The following is a 12,472-nucleotide window of genomic DNA, read 5'->3' on the forward strand; positions in this document are numbered from 1 at the left end:
ATGTATACCAGTCTTTCAGCTAACATATCCCCAACCAACCATATTATACCCCTATTAGCATTACACTAGCATTGTTTATGTACTACACACCGATGTATTGACATCACGTGGGCCAGCAGGGCCGGTGTACAAACCTCTTCATGCACCACTAACCGATAATACATCGCATGAGCCAATGGCAACAGAAAATCAAGCGACAGCCGCCAACATCACGTATAGTAACCCTTACACTTCAGATACTCACTTTCTTGACATGCTCACTTTTGAAATTTCACAGATATCTGTTACGTTCTTACGCAAAACGTTCCATGTAAGGTTTATCTCTCATTCAGAACAATGAAGCCTTTGATCTCTACAAGCTCGTTAGCTCAATATAAACACCTGTGTAATGGAACACGATGATGCTCATCACTCTCCAACTGACATGCTCAAGCAGCAGACTCAGATTAAGCATGGCTAACAGGCCAGCCTGGAAGAAACTACAGGAAGTTGGAGATTCTTCAAAAGCCGTTTGCCATGGCAACAACAAGCGCCTTGAACATGTTTTCTCATAACTTTTCCAGATGAAAATACTCATAACAGCCTAGTAACTCACAGTTGGTAACGAGCAGCTATCAACGCATCTAAGCATAGAGGTGTCATCAATGCCGTGCCAATGGCGATTGGACCTACTCCCATGAACACGATGTGCATGTAAACCATCGACACGGTCAAATCGTTCCCCCAATCTTCACTTGGTATACACCGGTCCATGCCCAACAGCTCGTACGCCAATCGAGACTCACCATCACAGCGTTTCCCATGGAAACGCATCCCTCCCATAAAAACATGATTCTCATAACTCCTAATGAAAAGGTTAAAATAATTAAAAAAGTGCTCAACTTCACATGGTACTAACATCAAGCCATGAGACATCCGGACAGTTTTGAAATTCTTCCCCAAATGGCCGGTTCCATGGCAAACAATGCTCCCTTTGAAAAACGTTTCAAAAAACTTCAGGTGAAGATACTCCAAATATCCCAAAAACTTCACAGGTTTGGTAACGAGCAGCCATCACGATCAAGCGTATTAAGGGTGTCCAAATGCCGTTGCCATTGGCAACAGACTTGATCGCCATCAAGTTAGTTTCAAAGTTTCAGCAAATATCTCGCTTCCAAGCTTTACTTCTTTTCTTCTCTCATCACGACATTTGCCCCCAGTGTCATGTACATTTAATTAAATTCTTCACGTTTCTCTTACACATTACATTCAGACAAACCAGTTTAGCATTACACATTTCAGCATAAACATTCTCACGTACATGCTTCGAATTGCATTCTCTAGTATGTAAGTTATCTAAACAGAACTGCCAGTAAAACCCTAAACAGGGTTAGTATTAGTAAATGGTTACTTTACTCTAGCTTTCCACAGGCAGCTACTTTCATTTTCACTACTTTTCACTCCTTTTCAAAAAGTTTGCACACTGAACTGAAGCACAGTGCATTTGTTTGCCATTGCTTGCTCGCAATAGGCTTTCATTTACCAGCAAGACTAAGGCCAGGTACAGACAGAAGCAGAAGGAAAGCGATCCTGATAGAGGACCAAACCTAAACTTGTGTGTCAATTATGCACAGCCTTTGCATTGTGCAATCAACATTATTTAATAATGATAACGTTTAAACAAGACAAGTTCTATGCCTCTTAAGGCATTATGTTTAGACGTAGCAATGATATAGACATTTTTTTAAACCACAAGTGCAAACATACATTTGGACAGACTGTGCAGAACATAATTTTGTTTCATGCTCAGTTGGTTCGAACAAGGTGCCCATTCACCCTGAAAACACTCACACACACATTCAAGGCACATGCAGAGCACATAGTACAGGAACTGTGCCATTTTAAAGACACATGGGACATGCCACAGAAGGATTAGTGTGTGCCTGCATTTCTGAGGCAGGAAGGAAGGAAGCAAGGACAAATAAATCATTGAGTTTATATTACTGTAATTACCTGCAGTAATTAAAGATTGAACTGCATCAAACTTCTGTATCCTCTGCTTATTGTTTGTGTGTACAGCCCCGGGGTGCTCTGGAGAACGCACTGAAAGGACACGCGAGCAGTATCAGACAGATCCACAGGGATCAAGTGGTTCCAATGGAGCAAGCAATGGTAATCAACTCTCTCATTAAAAAAATAAACCGACACTCAATACATATGCACAACCAAATCAGAGTCAGAATCAGAATACCTTTATTAGTCCCACGGAAGGGAAATTTGCATAGTTACAGCAGGAAAAAGAGCCACAGACAGCTTAATGTTACATATGTTAAATATGTGACATGCATTAAAAAAAGTACTAAGTTATGGTATAATAAAAAATATAATAAAAAATAAAAAGTTACATAATTTTCAAAATACACATCCTGTAACAGTTTTTAGGATTTAGCAGCCAGGTGTATATTACACAGTTATTAACGGCATCTATATTGCACATCTAGCGCATATTGCGCATAGGTGGTTGGTATTTAACAGCAGCAAGTTACACAATTTACAAAATACACACCTTGTAACAGTTCTAAGGATTTAGCAGCCAGGTATATATTACACAGTTATTAACGGCAATACACACAGATTACCCCCGTTTAACTAAATAATACCTTTCTTCCGCTGAAAAAATTAAATCTCCCTCAGCATGTTACCTTAAGCCTGAAGATCACAATCTTTTAGAACTTAAGGCCCATTTCTTTGGCAACCTTCCTAACAAAATATAAAAACTGGGCTATTAATTGTGTTATGCCACTGTCAGCTTTAATGACACAAATAAATATTGTGCTTACCCTCAGTGAAACACTGTGGAGTTTGGTATTGACTGACTTTTAGTTGCAGCTGCAACTCTCGGCACAAATCCAAAAGCTCCTTCGACATCGTTAAGGGTTTATTGCTTCAAGCTAATCCATCAGCAACCATATATCTAGCTTTGAAAAGGAGATACAGACATTTGACCAATATCCTGTTAGTCACTAGCCCTGACAGAGACCTACAGGTTGAAACATGTACACTTTTTAAAAGATTTAGCCTCTGCAATTTTAATATTTAATTCCTTGTTCTTACATATTGGAGTGCCTGAATTGCCTTCCTATTTATAAATAAGTAAAATAAAAAATATACAACAATTGTGATTTATTTTCTCATGAATATTGTAACAGCTGATATACAAAAAATAATTTATTGTATGCTACACAGAAAGAAATCTAAATATAATATCATATAACTCATTATTACAAATAAACAAACATAGTGTAATTATACATTTTTAGCGATGTATTACGAAACATGTTCCTCTGTTGGCAGTTCCCCTTTAACTTTACTTATTTTCTTTCTTCTTCCTATTTGTTTGTTAAACGGTGACAGAAATATGTGAAAGCGCGGGTAAGCCCTGTGTTCATAAATGTGTGTGTGTTTACCGTAGCAGTGTTGTAAATGTTGTGACAGCAGTGATGTGACGTAATGGATATTTCTGTTTGTTAAAAATGTGGTCATGGCATTATTGTTTGTTGGTTAACAGTTTGTGTTTGTGTCTCCTCACACAGAGTACACTGAGTCAGAGCATCAAGCAGCTGCAGAGGATGTCCAACGACCTGACGGTGAGAGAACAAACATAACACTTTTTACTTTCGTATTGACTTGCCGTCTAATTTATCAAAATCAACATCAGTTCAAACAACAAATCAACAAGACATTGAAGGATTTACCTTAAATAAAATGTGGTGCACTCGTCTTATTTTTCTTCTATATTATAAACTCATCATAAAAAGTAAACTATTTTCAATGTCTTGCTTTATTTATGTCTTATATAACAAATGAATTTCTCTCTCTTTTAGGTTAAGGCCACGAATATCCTGAGTGCCATCGATGCAGCAGAATACCTCATCACTCATAACGCCTCCCATGTGGTGAAAAGGGTAAAATAAAATATGTAACAATGTTAATGTAGATACACGACCTTCCTTTTTAGACACTTGTTGCTTCAGACTCGTGAATCAGATGATATAAGATGGCGTCACACGTTTTCTGAGATGTTTTCCTTTTCTGTCTGTCTAGGAAACCAAAGGCTACACGGAGAACTTGGTGGGATACTTCAAACAGTACACAGCATGGGTTAAACATTCGGTGAGTATACTACCAGTTCCCTCTGATGTATACATTATTAATGACACCTTTTATCTCTCCGAGAAAATCTGAGTGGAAACGGCAAACGTTTTTTAAACTTGGATCCTTTGGGAAAGTTAGTGTTTTGATAAAAAAAAATAAAAAAAATGACAATAAGTGCACTGGGGGAATTAATAATGAAGTACACGAAGCACTTTAGTGTAGCATCCACTGAGATGGAAAATAGCAGTATACAAAAACATGACAGCAGATGAAAACATTACATCTGTGTGGAGCAATGAGGAGATTATAACCTTCTTCAAATCAATATATGTAACAAATAAAAAGATCATAATTACTTCATGTTTTCTAAATATAACCCGACCATTTAGGATTTAATTTGCACCTTTTAAAAGGTCATCTCGTTGAGCCTTCTTCTTCTGCACTGGTTTAATGGCACGTAACTGGAGACTTAGGGTTACCCTGCTGCTTATCTTGATGAACCAACTCCGGAAATGTGCATTACAGTAATATATGGAAACGTGCAGAAATGTGCTTACTCTTTGCTATGTTTGGATGGAAACCTGCCAGTAGAAGAAAATAATATTATTATTATTATAGGATGCAGTAAAACCAGAGCTGCACTGATCTGAGTGAACATGATGTTCAGGTTTCAGTACACAGTTCAGAAGGCCAGTTTGATTGAAATGTGGTTTGAAAGAAACTGACATTCTCTTTCTTCAAACCAAAAGTCTGTAATAGGCAGGTTTAGGAGACTTCATCTTCCGTCTGCTAAACTCTACTCATGCAGTTTACATTTGACTTCATTCGTACATGCACTGTAATCTATACCTTTGTGTGTTCTCTCCTACAGTTGAGTTCAGAGGTGGCCCAGTGTAAACCCATCAGTAACATTGTGGACAGCATGGAGATTGTAGGCTGCAGCTTCATAGTGGATTCAGTGGTAAGGCACCAGAACACTGTGGCTATCTGTGTGTGTGTGTGTGCTTGTGTGTCACACGGATTCATGCCCCAGTACATGTTCCCCCGAATGTATTCGGATTTCAACTAGAAGTATAAACGGCTCTTTGACGGTTTGAGCGAGCACTGGGTTTTTTGGGAGTGATGAAGTCTGTGGAGTCATTCGGCCACACATAAGAGAACAGTATGTTCTCAAGTCTTCAACACACTCCCTCTCACACACTGAGATGAGTCCGTAGGCCATACCGGGAGTAACATACACATACTGTAGATTCTTCACTGTTTTCACTCTCTCCCTGAGGAGAGGCAAAGTATTTACATATTACCTATATATTGGGTGTGTGTGTGTGTGTGTGTCTGTCTGTCTGTCTGTCTGTCTGTCTGTCTGTCTGTCTGTCTGTCTGTCTGTCTGTCTGTGGGTTTAATGAGAGCTCCAATAATCCACAGACTGTGGTCAATCCAAACAGAGATTTATAAAGCAGTGCCTGCAGCCCCGGTACTGTGTGTGCATGCAAACAAGTTTTTATTCATATGTTCTGTACCCAATGTGTATGTGCTCCATGTTAAATCTGTTGGGTTGCAACCAACGCTTCTTTCATGATCAATCTCCACATTTCAAATGTGAAAATGCCAAATAAGTCCAAGGAGACTTCATGTCACTTATTTTTCTGATCAGAGGTTAACTGGTGAAAATAATATTTGTTTTTGTGGTTTTTCAGAACACATTCTGGTTTGGTCTGGGAGGCTGCTGTGTCCTCCTGATCCCCAGCATCATCGTTTCTGTCAAACTGGCAAAGTATTACAGAAGGATGGACACAGAAGATGTCTTTGAAGAGTGAGTAAACACACACACGCACATGGTTTACATACTGTACATCCACTGACAGAAGTTTATTTTGTTTTTATTGGTAGTTTTTCTGAATCATTTTCTGTAGATCAAAAGTAAATTAATGAATCCTCTTGTTTCCTTCTCTCTGTCATTATTCCTCCTCATGGTCTTTGATTATCCTCATACTTTCTCCTGGTATTTGTTCCACTCTCTCCAGAACCACTTACCCGTGGCTTGTTGCACTTTAATGTTTGTCTGCCATCCGTGCATCCTCTCCTCCTCTTCCACGTGTTTACATACCATGTTTGGAACTGGACACTTGACTGTGGATCTCCTGAGATCATTCTTAAACGTTTTTTATGGGAAATCAAGCATGAACTTCATCTCTTTGCATGGATCTTCATTTCATCCTCTCCTCCTGCATCTGCCTCCTCTTTTCCACTTTATTTCCGGGGATCACTCCATCCTTGTTGCTTTGAGTGGAGTCTTCCCATTTTCTTTCTCACCTATCCACCCCCTCTCTTGTGTTGCAGTATGGGTAATACAGGTAATCATGGGGAACAAGTGTGTGGTATCCATGGAGACCTTGCTGTGGTCAGGTACGAGCAGCGTCTCTGCTTGTTCGCATGCCGTGGGGTTAATTGGTGGAGGAATACAGTCTGCAGACATCTGTTACATATCTTCACAGATTTTAAGTTAAAAACCATTCCCCATACGTGTGTGTGTGTGTGTGTGTGTGTGTGTGTGTGTGTGTGTGTGTGTGTGTGTGTGTGTGTGTGTAAAGTATCTCTCCCTATCCCAACACTCTGACCCGGTTCCCTCGGGCCTCGGCTCCTCCGAGCTACGCCGACAAGGACGGATCTCCTTGATGAGGTACTGACTGTCCGTCGTCACTTTGCAGTTTGCACTAACCTCCATCTAACCTCCATCTAACCTCCATCTAACAACTTCAAAACAACATTATGCAAAAACTGGCACTTCTGCGATTCATAAATACAAATTTCGCCCTAATACAATGCTTTGTATTTCAAGCATTGCTTCTCTTTCTCTTCTTGGCTTCAAATGTCAACATCTTCTTGATTCTTTTCGCCTCTGCTATGATGTCCGTACTGAGGTTACCGAGCTAGCTTTGTCTTATAGCTTCTCAAAGGCACATAGTGTAAGAACAGACGTTCAGGGTGTGAGGTCGGACACGAAGAGGATGCATTCTTCCTATAATATGATGAAGCTTTTTGAGTAAAGAAATTGCATAATGTTGCTTTAAAAAGTATGTTTTAACAAGTAAACTAAAACCACCTAGGAACCACCGCCATTTAATCATCACCAGTCCGACTTCACCCAGGAGATTCTTCTTCCTCTTCTTCTGGTCTCATTCATCCTTCCATCCATCACTGTTGTCTACCAACGATTTTCCACGACTCTCAACAAGGAATAGCACATATCGTCCACATCATTCCCACTTGATGCAATATCCAACTATCTTCATATTTTGTAAGATTTTGGTAAATGTTTCGCTAAATAGTACTAAGAGGAAGCTTTTTTGATGATAGCATCTTGTGCCTTTGGTGTAGAACACTTACATACAACTTTGGGAACTTGAATGGTTTGTTTTGGAGGGGAATTACACATTTTCATCATTGCATGATAGGGAGTTATCTATGTAACCAAAAAATACTTAATTCATCCAACATTAAACAGAAATGTGACATATTTGTTGACATCTGGGATTTGTGTTTGTTTCCCCTACCCTTCAACAATGATGAAGAAAGGCAGTAACTGTTTTTAAATCAGTATTAAAAAAAAAAAACTACTCTATTCTTTTGTTTTTCATTTATTCATAATTTTACTTATAAAAGCAATCGAGCATCGACAAAAGTAAAGCAGCTGATTACTTTTTTTTATATTTTTCACAGCGGACAAGAGGGCTGGAACTGAAATTCCCCTCGAGGTAAGTCATCTCATCCGTCGACACCTCTCTTTAGGGATAATAAACAGAAAACACTGTGAAAACTCTGGTTATTTCTGACATGTCCTCTCTCTTTTCAAGGATTTCTGGACATTCCAGTTCTCTCCATTCAGATCTTATAACACGTCGGAAGATCAAAAAGAAGAACAACAATTAGGAACTGTGTGGTGAGGCGTCCCACCCCCCAGTGCCCCTTCAAGCCATTGGACAAGGACCTCAGATGCCAACCAACTGTAATTTATAAAGTGTTATTTCATTCACATCAGCACCGCAGCCGTCCTTCTAGTGTTTCATACTATAGATCATCAACTATCACAGAAATGTTCCTGCATAGCTAGATTTTCCTGTAGATAATTCATTTGTTTGTACCTACATTATCACCTTTACCATGGTGACACAAGTGTACATTTTTTTACACTTTCAAAACCTTTGAAAGTTTTATATACTTTTGTTAATGTTTGTTTTATAACACATAAGTAGTTTTTTATAGGGGTAGCTTTTTCTTTTCTTGGTCAATATTTGTAATGTAGCTTGCATTTTTTGTACTCGACAAGTTGAAACGACCAAAGAATCATTGATTCGCTTTCTTGTTGAGAGTTAGATAAAAAGATGGCACTCTCGTGTCTTTTAGTTAAATACCAGGATCCAGTAGGAATAGCAATCAATATCGCCATCAATGAAACCACTAGCATGATGGAAGAACACATTCATTTTCATGGTGGCTATGTTCTGGACTCGGGGTAGGACTGATCCATTTCCCTGGCACAGAAAGCTGAGGTAGACAAATATGAGATATGAAGGGGGTCATTGGAGTTTGCCCATCCGGTCTACATTGGTTTTACAGACTTTTCTGGAGAAGGCTCGCGAACGTGTCCCTCAACTAGTGTTGGTTGTGTGTTCAGCTGGAATAGAAAGCTGTGTCCATATGTTCGACACAAATTCAAACCCGTTTCCAGTCCAGCCCCGCGATTTAGATCCTCCCCAAACTTGCTGTAATGAGTGAGCTTCAGAGGATGTGGTGTGTGGAATTTGCTCCACTGGTCAGAGCAAGGCTAAGTCATTTTGCTAAGCTAACGTTGTCAATGGTGTAGCTTCAGGGCTAGTATACAGACAGGATACTGATATTGATCTTCTCAACTAACCTTCAGCAAGAAAGCGAAAAAAACGTTTTTGAAGGTGGAAACTGGAGGTTCTTGTTAATTGTTTAAAACCTTGAGACATCAGTCCAGAATTAATCATGGTCCATCAGGATGTAAAGAGTTTCTAGCTTTTCAACAGACACATGAGTTACAAACCCAGCAAGGTTTCAAGACAGCTAACAAACAAAATATTGTGTCTCCATTTTTTACCAGACCATTAGAGACCACTAGTTGCTTGTGTTTTGTTTTTTTTCTTCACCATCCTGGGGTTGGGATAATACAAATCCCAGAAGCCTCTTTGGTGAAAGAGGCCTGTTTGAGGAACAAAGCGTACACACAAATATTATATTACAGCTGGAGTCTGTGGTGAAGGCGCGAAACTGTGAATAAAGACTTCAGTCTTACAATTGTGTGCTGTGTTTTTCTTGCTGCATATACTAATGGAACGTATGTATTATCCACCGTTATATCAACCACTGAGGACACTTTGATGGTTTTTGTTCTTTCAAAGGTCATTAATCACCCAAACTATAATGCTATACATAAACTCTGAGCAACAGCTAGGAATGAAAAAGAACACTTGACGATGTGCACACAGCAAATATGCAGATGTGTTAAACCTCCACGCCCCCACAAAAAATCCAACTTAGCGCGTCCGCCAAAACATACAGAACACCAGAGAACGCAGAGAACATTCATGTAACATATGCAGAGCTGAATACGAGCACACAGCAGCTGACAGGCTTCAGGTTGACAGGTTTGCAGGGAGCAGTGGGGGGATTTGGCGGAGGTGGCGTGACGCCGTTCCATCCTATCAGAAGACGACTAGACTAATTTAATTTAGGGAAACATCTGGTTTAGAGAACATACCGACACACACGCACTTCATATGTTTACTTTGCTTTCCGGGTGTCTCTTACAGGGGAACTTGTTCTCTTCCCCAACAGATTGATGGTTATAAAAACAAAACATCCTGAATTTACTGAGGGCATGTGTGCATTTGTTAACACATGTGACTTTGTACACAGCATCAGGGCAATACTGTTAACACTTCTTCCGCCCTGTGTCCAAACCAGCCGCTACATGAAGAACAAGTCTCCTTAAAGAAGAAGAAGATTAACCTTTATTAATCCCCCTAGCCGGAAATTCAGTTTTTCACTCTTGCTTGTATTTAGTTTTTTTAATACACACACACACACACACACGGTATACAAGTAGGTGCACAGATGAACATGCAATACACACACAGTTATACACACTATACATAATACACATGCACCTGGAGAGGGCCCGAGCGAAGAGGCTGCCAGTTTAGCCGGCGCCGGGGAGGGGTTCGGTGCCTTGCTCCTCGGCAGGACCCAAGAGGTGAACTGGCACCTCTCTAGCTACCAGTCCACTCCGTGTTTTCTTGGTCGATCGGGACTCGAACCGGTGACCCTTCGGTAAAGTCCCTACAGACTTAGCCACTGCCGCCGTTCTTCTGTAGTTTCATATGTCAAAACTCACTGTAGGTTTCAAGTTTGAACTCAAAACCAGTTTGGTCAACAAAGGGATTCCGGGGCCCTGCCATTGTATAGCCGTCTTTAACTTATAGTAGACCTTCTTAGGGGTATGGTCCAGGCTCAAGCGCGTATGGCACTCTCATTTCTTTCCAGGACAAGCCAGTAGCTTTGCCGATATCTGTGTTGATAGGTAATAGATTAAGAGCGGTGAATCAGTTTAGAAACAGGAAGTGGTCAAACGTTTGTGTGAGTTTATAAAATGTAGCAGTGATTCCATGTCAGCCACAGCTTGTCACAACAAATCTGACTGATAGTGTGTTTAACAAACTTAAACTAGCTTTATTAAATGTCAGGTCTTTGGCAGGTAAAACATTTTTAATCAATGATTTTATCACTGAGCACAATCTCGATTTTATGTTTTTAACAGAAACTTGGATTGAACAAAATAACAGTGCAGCTGTTCTTATCGAATCAACCCCTCCCAAATTTAGTTTTATGAGACAGGAAAGAATGCATAAGAAAGGGGGTGGAGTTGATATTTTGTTCAATTATTCCATTCAATGAAGACATCTTATGGGAACTTTGCTTCTTTTGAATATGTGGCCCTTCAGCTGAAATGCTCCTCTCGAGCTCTGTTCCTAAATATCTATAGACCACCCAAATACCGTGCAAGCTTTTTTGATGATTTTACCGAGTTGCTGTCTATAGTGTGTATTGACTTTGACCGTCTAGTCATTGTTGGTGATCTTAACATCCACGTTGACAAGCCCCAGGACAGAGGGGCTAAAGAACTGTTTTGTGTTCTTGATAACTATGGACTGACTCAGCATGTGACGGAGCCCACGCACAATAAGGGGCACACTCTGGACTTAATTATCTCAAAGGGTCTGAATATCTCTAAGGTTGTGGTGACTGATGTTGCACTCTCTGACCATTCCTGTGTTTTCTTTGAGAGCTCTATTTCTATTCACAAATATGTTCAAAAAGAGGTAACCACAAAGCGATATTTAACTGAAAATACTAGGGAAATGTTTACTCAGAATTGTTCTTCCACACTTGCGCCCCTGCTAACATCTCAGTAAATGAGCTAGTAGATCATTTTAATTCAAAAATTAAAAATGTTATAGATGACATTGCTCCAACTAAGGTAAAGGAAGTGACTGGGAAGAAAATATCCCCATGGAGAAAGGCCATGACCGTGAAAACAGAGAAAAGAGTGTCGAAAAGCTGAACGCAGGTGGCAAAAAACAAATCTCCAGGTTCACTTTGAAATCTATAAAGAGAGACTTGGCCTTTATATTGGAATTGAAAAACGTACGACAGTCTTTCTTCTCTGACATCATTGCCGAAAAACAACGCACGTGCCTTGTTTGCTACCGTCGACAGACTAACTAACCCCCCAGTGTCAGTAGCCTCTGAATTTCTATCCACCAGGGCGTGCAATGATTTTGCTTGCTTCTTCACTGACAAAATTCAGAAAATCAGACAAGCAGTCAGTGCCTCTGCATCAGGTACAGCAAATGTGTTGTCTCTGTGTCCACCTAATATCAATTCAAACACCATGACACAATTCCATCAGATTAATGATAAAAACCTAGAGGACATTAAACAACTTCTGAAATCCTCCTCCTGCTGCCTTGATATTATTCCAACAGGATTTTTCAAAGATGTTTTTCCTTGCATGGCCTCAGATCTACTTCATATAGTAAAAAAATCTCTTCACTCAGGTATTTTTCCACAGGCCCTGAAAACTGCAGTCATTAAACCGCTCTTAAAAAAGAATAATCTAGATGCTTCAGTAATGAACAATTACAGGCCCATATCAAACCTGCCATTTCTAGGTAAAATCATTGAAAAAGTTGTTTTTCAACAGTTGAGTAATTTCTTGCATTTAAATACTGTTTCGATTTGTTCAAGTCAGGCT

The 12,472-nt window shown here is 39.8% G+C and overlaps 1 protein-coding gene across 2 annotated transcripts; it reads left to right on the forward strand.

Moving 5' to 3' along the window:
* The first annotated feature begins 2,060 nt into the window (after positions 1-2,060).
* LOC104946456 (prominin-1-A-like) lies at positions 2,061-9,417 on the forward strand. 2 transcript variants are annotated; one of them, XM_010772291.1, is made up of 9 exons: positions 2,061-2,151; positions 3,573-3,626; positions 3,864-3,944; positions 4,084-4,152; positions 5,006-5,095; positions 5,832-5,947; positions 6,726-6,814; positions 7,855-7,889; positions 7,989-9,417. In XM_010772291.1, exons 1-7 carry the CDS (start codon positions 2,137-2,139, stop codon positions 6,808-6,810), a joined length of 510 nt encoding a protein of 169 aa, XP_010770593.1. In that variant the 5' UTR covers positions 2,061-2,136; the 3' UTR covers positions 6,811-6,814; positions 7,855-7,889; positions 7,989-9,417. The 2 variants fall into 2 exon arrangements, with proteins under 2 accessions (XP_010770593.1, XP_010770594.1); XM_010772292.1 differs by lacking the exons at positions 6,726-6,814; positions 7,855-7,889; positions 7,989-9,417 and adding an exon at positions 6,159-6,414.
* Positions 9,418-12,472: the final 3,055 nt, after the last annotated feature.

Source organism: Notothenia coriiceps, unplaced genomic scaffold, assembly GCF_000735185.1.
Source record: "Notothenia coriiceps isolate Sejong01 unplaced genomic scaffold, NC01 NC01_scaffold00011122, whole genome shotgun sequence".
NCBI lineage: Eukaryota > Metazoa > Chordata > Actinopteri > Perciformes > Nototheniidae > Notothenia > Notothenia coriiceps.

What these genes read in the sequence shown, in the direction of transcription:
- LOC104946456 (XM_010772291.1), top strand. An exon ending in GGATGTCCAACGACCTGACG is followed by an intron (nt 3,627 to 3,863) that starts GTGAGAGAACAA and finishes TCTCTCTTTTAG; the next exon opens with GTTAAGGCCACGAATATCCT. An exon ending in GCTTCATAGTGGATTCAGTG is followed by an intron (nt 5,096 to 5,831) that starts GTAAGGCACCAG and finishes GTGGTTTTTCAG; the next exon opens with AACACATTCTGGTTTGGTCT.